Raw genomic sequence first — 17,907 nt, 5'->3', positions numbered from 1 at the left:
TCGGTGATTATTCTAGTTGTCGATAGATGGCGCCATAATCAAAAAAGAATTATTTATTAAATAAAATAATAATATCAATATAATCTGTACAATTTATAAGACTATACAAATGAAAGAAAATACCATTTTATAAATGCAATAGACACAATTGATTTGGTTTTATTCCAAATTGAAAATAAAATTTGACAACTGTCAGATTTAACTAAAATGTCACGTTAGAATAAATGTCATAAATGTGTATTATCACGGACTTACCTTTTTTTCTATAATTTGTGACGCACTGAAAAATGTTCATGAAAAGGAGAATATTTAAATTTAATACCCTAGGGCGTAATTTTTCAAAATAATGCCCTAGAGCCTAGGGCATTATATAATACTTAACTGACTTCGAAATCATGTCATTATTTATCAAACTGACTTCAAAATCATGTCATTATTTGTCAAATAATATACCAGTCGGACATTAATATTATTACAGTAGAACCTCGATTATCTGTCAGGGCACCGGACCAAGGGTATGACGGATAATCGAAAAGACGGTTAACAGAACATTAAAAAAAAATAAAAATTCATAGTACAACTCTCAAATTTCATTTGTATGGTTTGTTTGACAATATAAGAGGGATTTGTGTTCATACAATCGAATCAATTTAAAATATTCTGAAATTTGTGTTTGTTTTACTGCTGCTTCATATTTTGCGACGGCTGAATTTCTTAATCGGCATAAGGCATAAGATCATGCAATCTACTTTATTGGCTTCTTCTTGTTGAGAATACCACTCGATGAATTATTGCATATGCGATGCAGCTTCTCTAGATTATTTACGCAAATCTTTGTCAGTTACAATAGGTTCATCAATATAGCTACAGTCAAGCTTCCTTGTGTCCAAGCATCAATATAGCTACTGTGTCAGCTTCCGAATAGGTTTGGTCCGCCTTTGTTGCCATTTCAATGAGTTCTTTATCTGTCAGCAATGGATAGCCGTTTGTGTCCTCATCACAAATCAAATTACCTTTTTTTTTTATTTTTTTGCATTTAAATGATTGCTAATGTATAACTCAATACAACTTCTGTATGTACCCTGACGGTTAACAGAGGTGATGGTTAATGGAGAGACGGATAATCGAGGTTCCACTGTACATGATTTCGAAGTCAGTTATATTATAATGCCCTAGGGCGTTATTTTTCAATATTTATTTTGAAAAATAATGCCCTAGCTAGGGTATTAAATTCAAATAACTAGTTAAATACTGTCGAGTTGACACAATTACGTTACAACTGTTGCTGGTAAATGTACTTATTTAAAAACTAATTAATTCAAAATTCCTTAAATTTTTTTGCCTATAAAGAATAATTTAGTCAGACATTAAATGTTGAAGGCACCACAGGTATTAAAGATAATATCGCTTTCAGTGAATGTTTATCCCTTTAGACCCTTTTAACCCTTAAGATTGCTATCTAAAAAAAATACCAAGAAACTTTACAGAATCAACGATACTGATCTGGCTGTTATTAACACATTCACAGACACACTTTAGATGTAGACACATCTTATGGAGTAAGTGGCTTCATATGCAGTTGTGTCTGTGAATGTGTTAAGAGGTAAAGATTGACGAGCTCCTGTATAGGATAATGCTACTGTTTTATGTTAAAAAAAGGTAAATTAGAATCGGACCAGGTTTTTATCGTGAGTAGATCAGAAGGTATAGTAGCAATATTTGAGTTGCTCCAAGTAATACTGGTATCATCAGCAAAAAGAAAATTTTTTCCATTAATTTTTAAACTAGGGATGTCATTAATAAACGTAAGGAAAAGTAGAGGACCTGATACTGAACCATGTGGTTTGTAGAGGACCCCACATACAATATTTTGGAGACTAGAGTCTGTATTATTTGCTCTAACCAGTTGTTTCCAACTATCCAAGTAAGATTGAAACCAATTCAAAGAAATTCTTCGAATTCCATAGAAATTTAGTTATTTTTATCAAAATTTCATGATTTACACAATCAAAAGCTTTGGCATAGTCACAAAAAACAGTGGCAGTGTGAAGATTATTGCTCAGTGCTTGATAAACCTCATGTAGTACAGAAAACATGGCATCAGCAGTACATTTATTATTTAAAAAGCCGAACTTTTGTAATAAAATGTTGTTTTTAACAAGAAAGGACATAAGTCATGCTTTTATGAGTCTCTCAATAATTTTGGAGTACCGGTAGTAATGCAATAGGTATATACTTGCAGGAATTAGATTTTCACCACCCTTATGAAGAGGAATAATGATAGCTGTCTTTAGGTACTCTGGAAATTTACCTTTCTCAAAAGAATCATTAATTGGCGAGATGAGGACACAAGGATCTACAGATCGAGCGAGTCTCGTAAATTGCACGGCTTCGAGCCACGCTTCACACAACCATATTTGCGTACTTGTGTTTTGGGTTGTGTGGTCGTGCTCTGGTCGATTGGAGTTATAATTTACCAAATTTAAATATAATCGTTTCTACTGATTCATAATATGTATACTATAATATATTGAAGTTTTTAAATATTGCTAATATTATTAAAGTTTTTAACATTGTATTTTAATATACTTTGTTTTATTAATAATAATATTACCTAAGTATTGCACCTTGTTCAAAAAAAGTTCAAGATAAATACCACGGTTTTTTCATATGAAAATGCAAAGAAAAAATATACAATTTGCAGAGTATGTAAATGCTTGTTTTTTGATAAAACAATACAAATTGTATGTAGGTAGGTAGAGTAGCAAAGCATTGAGTAGTTATAGCAAAAGTAGCTACGCCATCTGAGACACAATAAGGATGAAATTAGTTTTATATTTTCTTTTCTCATGGAGCATGCATGATGGAGAGTTTTTTAAAATACGTAACAAAGCATGTTGTTTTGTTATCTATGTTGCAAATATGTTGTTTTTTTTTCAAATTACAAAATATGTTGTTTTCAATACAAGTACCTAATTGTTGTTATTATTTACTGAGCATTTAGAATTTTGACTAACGCTCGATTTCATAATAAAGTTAAAGTGTGTGTTACCTTAAAAAAAGCAATTGTTACAGTTAAAGAAAACTTTAAATTTAAAGTCCACTTTAACTTTATTAATATAAAATCGAGCGTAAGAAATTTTATAAACTTTGGAAAATAGCATTTCAAAAAAAGTACTGTAAGTATGCTGTATTTTTAATTTTTTCTCAAAAAATAAAACAAAACTCATTTTAAAACATATATTAAATTATAAACACAACACTAAATAAATAATTTTTCTCAACGGTTAAAAACCACACTTAAAAGTTTTAGAAATTCACACCCCAGAATCAAGTTACTCAAATTTTCAAACACCTCACCTGACACAGTGTCTCAAGTACAATTGCACGAAGCTGTTGATGTTATATTTTTACTCACATTAACAAAGTATTCATTTAGATTTCCAGGGTCTGAAAGGAAAAATGTTTAAGCTGGGTGAATTTTATTTCGAAGATCGTTTATTATGGACTAAGTTTCTTTTGCAACACTTTTAGAGCTTCTCAGACAATTTTGATAGTACGATTTTTTAGCTGATTTTATAAGTTTTAAATAGGTTTTCCTATACTTGCTGATATATTCAGTGACAGAGCCATTGGAAAGTAAATTTCTTGATGTAGAGTAGTGAACGCATATTCATGGCTGATATGCGGATACCGGATACCTTTAGTAGTCCAGGGCCCAGGATTTGCGATGTTTTGGCTTAATTGTAATTAAAGGAAATGCTTTGTTGAACTTAAGGACATAAAAGCATATTAAAAAAATCACTGAAAAGTGATAATTTTAAAATTACAGGAAAGTGCCACTCGGAGGTTAAGCAAAATTAAATTAAAACTTGTAGCTACTTTAGTTTTTTCAATTTATAAATCTAGTTTAAATTAAACTAAAAAGAAATAGATCTTTTTTGTAAACACACACATTTAACGGCTAAACAGCTGGCTCCGGTTGGATGATACTGCGCAGGACGAGTGTAATATCCACCACCGTCTCGGAGGTAGGTGTAGAAAAGTGTTACACTTTTTTTCCTACAGCATTTCAAAGAAACGAGTTGTACGCGTTCTACGACAGAAGTTGAGTGTATCGTGAAAAAAAGTGTAAACACTAGAAAAACAAAGAAACAAGAAAGTGTAACACTTTTACACTTTTCTTACACTTTTCAAGAACTAGTGTTACACTTAATACAAAGGAACAGACCTTATATTGATTGAAAGAAATTGCATCGGATTGTCAATGGAATGCGGAACTTCCTCATTGAAATGCGGAAGCACCTTATGAAGAATTGACAATTGAAACATGACAGCTGACAATACAATTTCCCCAGCAGCAACAAAATAATAAACTTTATGTTGTTTAAAGATCAAACAAAGTGTGGTTAAACCAAACGACATTATTAAACTGATAAATAAGCAAAATGAAGGTAGAGGAGGTGAAAAGTACTGTAAAGACACAAAGAATAAGTGCTCATAGTCATATTAAAGGTTTAGGTTTGGATGAAGCAGGTTTTGCAATTCCATCAGCTGCCGGCTTGGTTGGACAAGAACAGGCAAGGGAGGTTAGTTTCTTTTATAATAATTTGCAATACTTAGCAGTTTAGTACTTAAATGATATACAGTTCTTTGAAAAATTACTAAAAATATATAATATGGTGTGTACAATGTTTCAGCCCCTAATTTAAAACTTACCTCATTTAATGTCTAATTGATTGTCATTTCAAGATCTTCCCCTTCCTGGATGTTTTTTGTTTGAAATATCCAACATACAGTGTAGTTGAGTAGTGAGAAAGTAATGAAAACTAGGATAATATTCCAAGGGTTTATGCAAAAATAGAATAGGCCAGGGCGTCATGTATCAAAATAAAACCAGTTTTGTATAGTCCTGATCTTTTCATCACACTACAAACTAGGGTGCCGAGTTCTATGTATTGAGGATTTTGTATTATGGCATGGTGTCTTACACCCTTATTAGCTCCTCCTTTGATGTGGTGCTATAGGTACTCAAAATATCAGGAATGAACAGAATGTGTACAGTAATACCTCGACTTACGCGAAACCAGAGTTACCCGATTTTCAAATCTTGTTGATTAGTCATTTGAGCGCCACACAATCGCTTGATTATCGATGAAATAGAATTACCTCTCACATATTATTGCTCATCCAATGTAGATATTTGGACTTTTCGCAAGAAATCAGCACATCACTAGAATTTATTTTGTACATATTAGATATTTCTTATCTACAGTTTTATCTGCGAGTGAGTGTTTGTTATTTTTATGAAATTAGTAATGTGATCAAGGAAGTTGTTGATAATGATGACGCTGAAGAACTGTTGAATTCCCACAATTGGGAGCTAACTATTGACCTCATAGAAATGCATGAGGAAGAACAAGACATTGAAGAGCTTGATTGTTTGGATCCAGTTTAAACTGAAGATCAAATATAACGGTTGGAAACTTGACTGAAGGTCTCTAACTATAACAAATATCGCATTTCTTCTACCAAACAAGGGATAAAAAAATTATTAGATTGCTATGAAGAAATTTTGCGGGAGAAAACAAATCTTTGAGTTGTCTCTTTGTTAGATTTTATGCAGCCTTCTACATCAAAATAAATTAAATTGATTATTTCATTCATAGGAGATTCTGACCAATAGAAAGCTACATAAATCTAAATTAAATTGATAATTTTTGATAATTTCCCGTCGTCAAGTATATTACGTCAAATGCCCTTCGTTGCTATGAAAAAATACATTCAGTGACATTAATGACAATTAATGTTTTAAAAATTATAAAAGTGATAACTTTCAACCGTAAAATATTTATAACAACTGTGTGTTTAATTGCACTAATACAAAGTCTGTTTCGGTTCCTCAAATTGATAAGACGTGCGATACTTAAAATCTAATTAAAGAAATCGGTGTTTTCACCTCGTAATTAAAAAACTAGTTATTCATATTAAAGTACACATATCGATATTAAAAAAGTGAAATCTAAGTGGTTTTTAAATCATGAGCGTTAATAGCGGGGGTGGACAACCCCCCCATAAAGATGAGTTAGAGTGTGCAATGGATGTGTCCCGTCCGGATCATCCAGCTTCGCCACTGCCGGATCTTCCAGCTTCTCCAGTGGAGGAATTTAGAGGATTCCAAAATCCCAATTCACAGATAAGTACTGTTAATGATTCTGATACTGTTTCCGGGAAAAATGTAGACGTAAATACGTTCATTAAAAATATTAATCAATATTCTTCTAAAGATAATGCTCCATTTTTTGTTTATGTTCAAAGTAAAACAGGGAGAATAGGGAATCTCCATAGGGTAGCTACCTCTAGACTGATTATTAATTCTGTTCCAGAAATTAAACAGGACATAGCTAACATATCAATATTAGGAGCTAATAAAATAAAGGTCGAATTAACTTCTTATACAAGCGCAAATAAATTATTAACAGCACAGACCTTAAAAGATAAATACGATACATACATCCCAATGTTTTTTACACATGTAAGGGGGGTCGTAAGACAAATAGACTTAGAATTATCGGAACAGGAATTAAAAGAAATTATTAAACCAAAATTGGGCAACAATTTTGAAGTAAGTCACGTAAAAAGAATTTCACGTAAAAATGACCAAAATGAAATTGTTCCAACAACTACTATTATAGTTACATTTAGAGGTCAACTTTTACCCACAAAGGTAATAATAGAAAAAATGGTGTATGATGTCGAAAAATACGTGCCAAGAATAATTCAGTGCCTGAATTGTTTAAGATTTGGGCACGTCAGTCTGCAATGTAGATCAAAAGAACGTTGTAAAAACTGTGGAGAAGATCATAAGGCAGAAAGCTGCCAAAAAAAATGAACCAATATGCATTTATTGTAAAGAAAAGCATTGCGCTACTGATAAAAACAATTGTTCAGAATTTATTAGACAGAAGAATATAAAAAGAACTATGGTATATGAAAACCTATCATACGCCGAGGCGTCTTCTAAGCATGAAACAAGTTTTTCAAGTGTAGCAAAAAATAACACAAATTCTAACCGTTATACCGTTACTTTAAAAAGAAGGAGGTTAGCTATGTCCCCAGAGATCGATGAAACATTCGAAAAACGTAAAGAAATAATTTCAAATCCAAAAACTTTAACAGAACCTGTTTTCAATAAGTTTAAAAATATACCAAATTATAATAATGGTTGTGATGACTCTAACACGGTAAATAAACAGATAAAAACTTGCGAATCATTATTAAACCTTATCAAAGATATTTTAACTTTTTCAAATGTAGAAATTAAAAATAGTACACTTATTGAAAACATAAAAGACAGTATAACGCAAATTTTATCTGACTATGAGTAACTTAAATATACTGCAATGGAATGCTAGATCAATTTTGTGTAATAAAGGTCACTTTGAAAAATACATTTTCGACAATAAAATTAATGTAGTTTTGCTTTCGGAAACTTGGTTAAAGAAATCTTCACATTTTTTTGTTAATAATTTTAATATATTTAGACAGGACCGTAATGACAATTTTGGAGGAGTTGCAATCTTATTAAGAAAATACTTTACCTTTTTTCCTAAGCCAAAATTTACTCCGATAAAGGATGTCGAATGTGTGTCGGTATCAGTTTCAATAAATAAAAATATAAAAATCCATCTATACTCTATATATGCCAAACCAAAACTAAACATTAGAGAAACAGATTGGGTTACCTTTTTTGATAGCTTAGAAAAGCCATTTTTGGTAGGAGGAGATTTCAATTGTCATCATACTGCATGGGGAAATAGTTATTCAGACATAGCGGGTTCAAGTCTTCTCGGTGCTATAGAGGAGTGTAACTTAAATTATTTAAATACAGGAAGCGAAACATTAATACCTAGATTTGGAAGTAATAACAAATCTGCTATAGATATTACAATATGCTCTAGAGATATAACTTTAAATTGTGATTGGAAAACTGATATTACACCATTAGGTACTTCCAATCATTTTCCTGTTCTAATTGAAACACATTTTAATACTACTAAATTATCCTTTAAGTGTAAAAACTAAGTTAATTTAAATAAAGCTGACTGGTCTTTTTTCTCTCAGATAGTAGATGAACAATTAGATGGAAGTAATAACGAAAGGTCATATAAAAGTTTTATAGAGTCAATAAATCATGCTACAAAACTAGCAATCCCACAGAAGAGAACAGAGATCAAATCAGAATTTAGCAAAGTTTGGTGGAATCAGAGATGTGCAAATGCTATTAAATGTCAACAAGAAGCTTTTTTGCTTTATAAAAGGCAGTCAAATTTAACTAACTATTTAAAATATAAAAATTCAGTAGCAGTCGCCAAAAAAATAATATTACAAAGCAAAAAAGATTCTTGGCAAGATTTTTGCAAACAACTTAACAGAAACACACCAATAAAAGATATATGGAAGTATATAAAGAAAATAAAAAATACATTTAATCCCCCAAGAAATAGGATCCAAATAGGTGAGTGGGTAGAAACATTCTTTAATAAAATTGCTCCAAGTTGGGTGGAAACAAATATTCGGCCGACTATTTCACTGAGCACGGATGATATAGATAGTGAATTTTCAAGTATGGAAATAAAACAAAGCCTTAAAACAAACAATAACACAGCACCTGGAGTTGATAACATTTATTATAAAATGCTCGCTAGTTTGTCAGAATCAAGTATTGAAATTTTTCGCAACATAATTAACTGAATATGGAATCGGGCAGAATTTCCAACAAGCTGGAAGGAATATAAAGCAATCCCAATTCTGAAACCAAATAGAGATGCGGAAGATCCAGAGTCATATAGAGCAATTTCTCTAGCTTCTTGTGTATTAAAAACTGTAGAAAGAATGATCAAAGTCAGACTAGTTCATTGGCTCGAAAATAATAAAAAATTACCTAAATTACAGTTTGGCTTCAGAAGAGGATGCTCAACTATTGAAAATATCGGCAACCTAGTAAGTGATATAAATATCGCCTTTACTAATAACAACTCCGTTCCAGCAATTTTCGTAGACATAGAATCAGCATATGATAACGTCATATTAGACATTCTCTATGAAAAAATGGAAAAAATGGGAATCTCCCAATCTTTGACCTCACGTATAAGATTACTATATTCCGATAGGTCAGTGTCAATAAATATAAATGATGAAACATTGGGACCTAAAACGACCAATATTGGGTTACCACAAGGAAGTATACTAAGCCCTGTACTATACTTAATATATACAGCAGATCTGGAAAGTAAAATTAAATGTAGTGAGACCGTTTCTATACTACAATTTGCCGATGACATTTGTATATATTCCCCATGCCAGTATATTGAAGAAGGGTGCAAAAAATTAAATATAGCCTATAAGAACCTTAATAAATGGTGCAATGAAAATGGCCTAAAAATTTCCAGGAAAAAAACAGAAGTCTGCATTTTTACGAGGAAAAGAAAACACATTCCAACAGAAATAACATTGGATACAACAAAGTATAGTGTACGGGCATCTGTAAAATACCTAGGAATGTATCTGGATAAAAAAATGACATGGAAAAACCACATAGATTATTTAATCAAGAAAACTGAAAAAGGAATTAACATCTTACGGTCAGTGTGTGGAACAAAATGGGGATCAGATCCAAACGTAGCAATCCTTTTGTACAAATCCTACATTAGGTCAATACTGGATTATGGTAGTTTCTTCTATGACCAAGCTTCCAAAAGTCAACTAGAAAAAATAGATCACGTAGTAAATAAGTGTCTAAGGCTATGCCTAGGGGCTTTAAAAAGTACACCAATTGATTGCTTATTTGCCGAAGTAGCAGAAACTCCACTAAAATATCGCCGAAAGATTTTAGCTTCCAATTTTATAGCTAAATTAAGTTCTAAAAATAGCAACTTAGTCCAAAAAATCAATATACTGTTTACATCGGATCTTACCCATAGTTATTGGAAGTTGAAAAAAAGTTTAACTATTACTGAGTCATATTATGTAATAAATAACGTAATAGAAGAAATATACTCTTCAGATATAGATCCATTATATAGCATAAATATTTATAACATCCATCCAATTAACTGTGTTTTTCTCCAAGACTATTCAAAATTTCACCCAAGGATTAGACAATACATATTTGAGGAGGATTTAGAAAAGTATCTTCCCAGATGTCAATATATATTCACGGATGCATCAAAGAACAACAAGAAAGTAGGTTGCGCTATATTTGATCCACATAAAAATCATAAAAAATCCTTTAAATTAAATGAAAAGCTTACAATATATACTGCAGAATCAATAGCCATATTAGAAGCTCTCCTGTATATAAGTAATATGAAAATTACAGCAGAATCATTTGCAATTTGTTCTGATAGTAAAAGTGCTATTATGAAAATAAAAAATATCCACCAAGTCAGTAGTAATTATATTTTGACTAATATAATTATTAAACTTCAAGAATTACAAACAAAAAAAATCAGTGTATCATTAGTTTGGATTAAAGGACATTGTGGAATAAAAGAGAATGAAGAAGTGGACGAAGATGCTAAGAAAGGAAGTAGAACTGGAGAGCTTTTAAGTTATAAATGTCCCCACAGTGAAATTGCCTGCCACGTAAAACCCATAATACTAGCCGAATGGAGAGAAATGTATAGTAACAGTCCAAAGGGAAAATTTTATAAAAACATAGTTACCAAGCCTCCTGGCCAGTCTTGGTTCTCAAGACTGTCGGGAAGCAAGCGGTTTTTCTCTGTTTTGTGCAGGTTAAGGTTCAACCATGTTTTAACTCCCCAGTACAAATATAAAATAAAATTTAGTGATTCTCCTAATTGTTCATGTGGAGAAGAAGGTACAGCGGAGCACATGATCCTAGGCTGTTCTAGAATAATAAACGAGGTTAAATTATTAAATGAAGAAATGGCCAAAATACCCAAAATCACCAGACCATATAACCTAACTCAACTATTAAGAGCAGAAGATTTCAATGTTTATCAAATTTTGTACAAACATATTTTATGTATTAGATTAAGTTTATAACCTATGTTTTTTTTTCCTTTCGTGTTAAGCCATACGCCTATCCGAGGTCCACCTGTCTCGTCTAAATGCTCTGATCGACCCCTGAGCGTCAAATTGTGTCCTAGTCTAATATCCCAAATTATATTGAAAAAAAGACAATGAAAAATAAAAAAAATATATCAAAAAAAATATATATATATAAAAAAAAATAAAAAAAAATAAATAAATAAAAAAAAATACATAAAAAAATGATAAAAAAAAAATCAAAATGAAAAGAAATAATTCCAAATAAAAACAAAAATCGTTGAAAATTAGATATAGGTATATAAAATAGTTCTTTGTAAAATTGGAGCAGGATTGTGATTGGATACATACCTGAACAAATCAGTAGAAAGCAGGAAGCACTCCTTTGGAGCTTCCGCATAAATAATACAAATAATCCCAAAAAGGTAAGATGGCGAATGGACATTGACTCCGAAGCCAATAATGCTCAAACACACAATTGCACTAATTTGTACTTACATAAATAAATTACAATAAAATTTTGGTTTGTAACAGTTTTATTCATGAAATAATCGCAACAAATTGCACTCGATCTCTAAAATTAATATAGAATTTTTGCCCTCGTGACACTTTGACATAATTTCACTCGCCTTCAGCTCGTGAAATTAAAACTGTCAAAGTGTCACTCGGGAAAAATTCAATAATTTTAGAGCTCTTGTGAAATTACTACTGACAATTTTATATTTGTATATGCTATTTTTCTTAGCTTCTGGTCCCAATTAAAAATAATTTATATACATACATAATTTATTTATTTATTTATTTATTTATTAACGGGCCTTGCCCACTTTTAGTACAATAATTTACAGTTTAAAAACCTCAATAGAATTATTCAAATAATAAAATCTTAATATAAAAACAATCTAAAAACAGTCAAAGTGCTTAGAAAAATAAAGTTAAAGTTAAAATAATAAAACAATACAACATTGATATAATATAAAACTGACAGGTACAAATACAATACATCACAATATATCACATTGAAAAATGTATATCACAATTTGCTTTAACAGGCTCACAAATTTACTATAGCTTTCATTAAAAAAATCTAAACTATCAGCATAACAGTTAGCCATTCGTGACACTCTAGGTATATAAGAATTTAGGCCAACATTGGTTCTCCTAAATGGCTGATGAAATACGTTAACTGATCTGGTGTTTCTTAATGGAACTGAAAACAACATTGTGGACATCAATGAAGGACAGTCAATCATGCTATTAATGAGTTTAAAAAATATTTTGAGATCTGCCTGATCCCTCCTCACTTTCAAAGTAGGCAGGGAAAATGTATCTTGTAATAATGCAAAATCATATGAAAATTCATTTAAACGAGGTATATTGGATCTATATGCTAGGTACCTAAGGAATTTTCTCTGCACCTGCTCAATTCTGTGAATGTGTGAAGTATAATGGGGGTTCCAGACTGAAGAACAATATTCCAATAAAGGCCTGACGAGACTACAGTACAGCACTCTAATAGCATTAATACTCCTAAAGTCATGTGTGCTTCGCTTAATGAATCCAAGCATCCTAAGTGCTCTAGAAACTATGATGTCAATGTGATTCACAAAAGAGAGTGTGGAGTCCATTGTGACCCCAAGGTCCCTAATTAATGAGACTTGGGACAATGGTGTTCCTTTAATACTATATTCAAAATTAATTTTAATAAGTTTCTTAGTAAAAGTTATGGAGTTGCACTTAGTGATGTTTAGATCCATGGCATTGATCTCACACCACTCATCCAATCTGGCCAGATCTGATTGAAGTTTAAGACAGTCCTCTTTGGAGGATATTTTGAGGTAGCATTTCAGGTCATCTGCAAAACACAAGAATTCAGCAAATCTAAAACAGTCCGAAATATCATTGACAAATAATAAAAATAATAAGGGTCCCAGGTGGGACCCTTGCGGTACTCCAGAGGGGTTGGGAATATTTTTAGACATGTAATTATTTACCTTTACAGTTTGCCATCTTTCAGTTAGATAACTGGCTAGCCATTCCAATAATGTTCCCTGAATACCAACAGTTTCTAGTTTGTTGAGCAAGATTTTGTGGTTTACCCTGTCGAATGCCTTGGAAAAGTCTGTGTAGATCGCGTGAACCTCCCCACCCCCATCCAAGACATCCGACAGATAGTTAGTAAAAGTAATTAAATTTAATTCTGCAGATTTTTTGCTAAGAAACCCAAACTGCTCTTCTATTACTGACAAACTTAATTTTGATCTTAAATAAGCTGCTACTATTTTCTCGAATAATTTTGGAATGGAATTAAGACTGCATACTGGTCTATAGTTGGATATATCAGCTCTGTTACCAGACTTATAGATAGGCGTAAGATAACTCGCTTTCCAGAAATCTGGAAAGATACCTGAAGCAAGAGATTTATTGAATATCACATGGAGTGGACGTGAAAGAACAAAACTACAAGATTTCAGAACTGAAGGAGGGATGCCATCTGGACCTGGTCCCTTCGTTATGTCAATATTAGCCATCTCCTCGTAAATGGTTGATATAGGAATGTTATAATCAGAGATACAAATATGATTAAATGAGGGTTTACTTTGTGGATTGATATTTTTGTCAGTGTAAACTGACTGAAAATATTCTGCAAAAAGATCAGGCAGATCAGGTCCCAACTGACATTCTTTATCTTTAAAGAACAACAAAGGTGGTAATTCAGTTCCACTTCGCTTGCTCTTAACAAAGTTCCAGAACTGTTTTATATTTCTTTGATCTGTTAAAGAAAATTCAGATTTTTCAACAAACTGTAGGTAGCACAATTGAGATAAGTTTTTACACTCAGCTCGAAGTATGCTATAATCAACATAATCACCTCTTAACCCTGAATTTTTAAATCTTTTGTGAGCCTGTTTTTTCTGGATTGTCAGCTGCTTCAACTCTGGGGTAAACCATAATGGAAATTTTCTTTTAGATACTTTTTTTTGAGAAATTACAGCATGAACAAAAAAGTACAGAATATCATAAAAAATGTTTACCATATTATTGACTGAGTGATTTAATAATAATTCATCCCAATTAATTTGACTTAAACAGTCATTTAAGAGAGTTAAATCAGCTGATTTAAAATCATAATAAAATATATCATTCTGAGGACTGTCTTCATTTGTGTGATTCGTATTAGTCTTAATCTGAATGTTCAATGGAGGATGATATCTATCAGCTGGTACCAATGGGTGGTCGCTCAATGTAACAGAAGTATTTTTATTAGTGGATAGTATCAGATCCAGGATTCTATCAGTGTTGTTGGGGACTTCATTCACCTGATATAAGTTGTGAAATGCACAAGAAAAATATGTGAAATTACACCCTGACGTAGGGCGAAGTCCCATGTATCCGATATCCGACATATGAAAATCGTTTCTTTTCGTAGTAGCTAGTTTAGCAGCTGTCACATGGTTGCGATTATCGGATACGAAAATCCGTATAAACTGTCAACTGTCCATGGTCAAATGTCAATTTTTTGTTTATTGTTTGACATTTGTTATTTGTTTGGTTTGGTTAGTAATTGCAATTGTTGTAATTTGTAATTAATATTATGCATGATACTATAAATATTATTTATAGTATGATGTTGTTATGGATAAGGTTGAAGAAACAATGGAAGAGATGCAAGAATCTATGGAAGAGTTGAAATATTTATCAACATCATTTAGCTCCATTTCCTGCAATAAATTATTAAAAGCCCCTTGTGACTTTCTTTGTTTAAATATTTCACAAACCCAATATCTTCTTGGCCGCATTGTACATTTTGGTTTGGTTTGTTTTCACGAAGTAAAAGAAGCAGACATAATAATATGGTTTTATTAACTTCACGAACATAACTTCTTCGATTCAAATCCATGTTTCAATAAGTTGAATGCACAGAAATAAAATGAGGTTACGTTACAATTACAAAACGTCGGTTTTATCGGAAAAACTTAAAATAATTTCAACTTTATCCGATGTCAGAAGCATAGTTAAAACTTTCGGATGAAATTCGGCGCGAAAATATTCTGATTCGATTCTGACCAATGAGAATACATTCGGATCAACGTATCATCGGAAATCGGATACATGGGACTTCGCCCTAACGCGAATTTGACAAACGCGGTTATCGCTCTGTCCCACCTATCGCGTAAGTGCGGGGTATTACTGTATTCTATAATGAACATCCTTCTAAAATTGGATAAAAACCAGAAGCTTTCACGTCTTGGTATTGGCACGTCTTAAAAAATGACAAGTATGAACTAACATTAATAACAGAAGGAAATGGAGCCCCATAGGCGTACATCCTAGCTAAGAACTTTTAGACAATGGTATAGAGTTAGCACAACAAGCCTCTTTAAAAAGTTGTCGACAAAGTATTGTTGGTGACAGCCAATGTTAGTTAGTAACTAAGGTGAACATGACACTTCAAGATGTGTTGTGAACTATAATTTGAGGCGCTCAGAACAACAGTGGCGTAACCCACAATTTTACCAAAACACTTTTATTACATTAAAAATTATTTAAGTATTTTAAGATGCAGCGTGGCTCAAGCATTGGTTACTTGAGCCACTCTGCATCTGAAAATACTTAAAATGGGATAACTTTAATGTAATAAAAGTGTTTTGGGCAAATTGTGGAGTGTGGGTGTGCCACTGTTGCTCTGAGCACCTCATTTGTAATAGAGAAGAGTTAATAAAGTTTAATTTGGGCCAATAAAAAATTAAGACAAATCTATGGTCTATTAATATAAAAAATATTTTAAGTAGAAAAATAAATCGCTCATCCAGAAGAAAACTATCACAACTCAAAAATCAACTTTTTGAGAGGCGACAAAAATGTATTTTTTAGATCTTAATTTAACTTTAAGTTTTAAATGGTAACTAACTGCAAAAATTAAAAATGCAGAATATGAATAAGTGAATATTTCTAATTGTGTAAGAAGCAAAACAAACAAAAAGTGATATCTACTTTAACAAAAAAAAAAATCATCAACATTTTGAGTTATGTCACTTTTCGTTTAAAATATTTGTCACTAATTTGAATATCAAAGGAAAATACAACAGTTTTTGTGATAAATAACAATATGTTCACGTGGAACATCAGAGTAGTAACTCAAAAGTGTCATTGTTGGAATGCACAAATAGTCTAAAATTATTATGAAATTGATTAGCTGTTTGGTTGTAACAACCAGTACCAATAAAACACACATGCACAAATTTGTGCTTGGTGTATTGTACTAATGATTGAGTCGAGTAAAAGATAGAACAAACGAAAATTTTTAAAAAGAAACATAATGCATTCAAATATACAAGGTGTTTCATTAGTAATTCTCCATATAGTAACTGGAGAAACATTAGAACAAAATATGAAGATTTAACCTAAAACACGTAAATAAAATATTCCTCCTTACCGAGATACAGAGTGTTTTATTACAAATATCCTAAAATTATAGCCCATTGTTTTAACACCTTCCAATATTTTTTGTTCAAACTTGACAAACGGTTTACACATGTTAGAATACTTTAACTAGTGTTAAAATATAGTTTTCCGCTGTTACCAGAGGCGTGCTGTAGGGATATAATATGCTTAATTTTCCCCCCTTTTTCCCCCTCACAATCTACGCCACTGTCGTCATAATCATTTCAGCATGTCTTTTTGATTCTTTGTTACTTTTTACGTAAATATCATTCGTTGTCTCAGTGCGATAGAGTGAGTAGTTTTCAAGTTATTTGCATTTAAAGATTCAATAAGATTAAGTGTATGAACACATAATCTTATTGAATCCATTACCTTTAAACGCAAATAACTTCAAAACTTCTCACTCTATCGCAATGAGACAAAAGGATGATATTTATGTAAAAAGTAACAAAGAATAAAAAAATCATGCTGTAATAATTATTACGACAGTGGCATAGATTGTGAGGTGGAAGAATTAAGTATATATCCCTACAGCACGCTTCTGGTAACAGCGGAAAGCTGTCTTTTAACACTAGTTAAAGTATTCTAACATGTGTAAACCATTTGTCAAGTTTGAACAAAAAATATTGGAAGGTGTTAAAACAATGGGCTAAAATCATTTTAGGATATTTGTAATAAAACACTCTGTATCTCAGTCAGGAGGAATATTGCATTAAAGTGTTGTAGGTTAAATCTTCATATTTTGTGCTATGGTTTCTCCAGTTACTATATGGACAATTACTAATGAAACACCCTGTATAAACACTTAAAAAGCACAAAATGTTTAAGAGTTTGAATTTACCTCAACAGGGCCCCCTGGCGCTCCTTTCATAATTACACTAACAGCTATTTTAGACTACAGAAATCATATAATTGTATACTGCAGCCCCAAAAAGAATTATTTGATACTGCAGTGTTTTTGCATAATAGACTGACAAAACATGTATGTTTTGAAGATTCTCAGGAGAAAACTTATCTTCTTTGAGTTGAGCAAAAGTTTGTTCCCTCTAAACTATCTCTCGGCTTACTGCAGAATCTGGCCTTTGGAGAGGGCATAAGAAGGATCTGTCCCATAAAAGCATGTTGAACCATTAGTAAAATTTTCAATACTTGAAGAGTCATTTACTAGTCTAGGGAAGAGTCTATCTCTTTACTAGGGAAGAGTCTATCTGATGGATCGTTTATGTAGACCAGTAAGAGGAAGAGTCCCAAAATGCTCCCCTAGCGACTGCCTAAACTAAATTTACAATCAAGAGGCAGTAGAAATAAACAAACCAAGACATGTTAAATGCTACTAGGAGCACTCCCGAATCATAATTTACAATTTATGTACATTGTAAATCCCAAATC

General features: G+C 31.9%; 1 protein-coding gene across 1 annotated transcript in view; it reads left to right on the top strand.

Annotated features, from left to right (window-relative positions):
• Positions 1-4,320: 4,320 nt before the first annotated feature.
• LOC114331368 (ruvB-like helicase 1) overlaps positions 4,321-17,907 on the top strand; it is an 80,811-nt gene continuing 67,224 nt past the window's right edge. The window contains exon 1 of the mRNA XM_028280919.2: positions 4,321-4,589. Within this exon, the coding sequence (XP_028136720.1) occupies positions 4,449-4,589 (141 nt within the window). The 5' untranslated portion in view covers positions 4,321-4,448. The remainder of the gene's footprint in view (positions 4,590-17,907) is intronic.

The sequence above is a fragment of the Diabrotica virgifera genome, chromosome 4 (genome assembly GCF_917563875.1).
Source record: "Diabrotica virgifera virgifera chromosome 4, PGI_DIABVI_V3a".
Taxonomy (NCBI): Eukaryota; Metazoa; Arthropoda; class Insecta; order Coleoptera; family Chrysomelidae; genus Diabrotica; species Diabrotica virgifera.
This window is presented reverse-complemented; position numbering and strand designations above follow the sequence as displayed.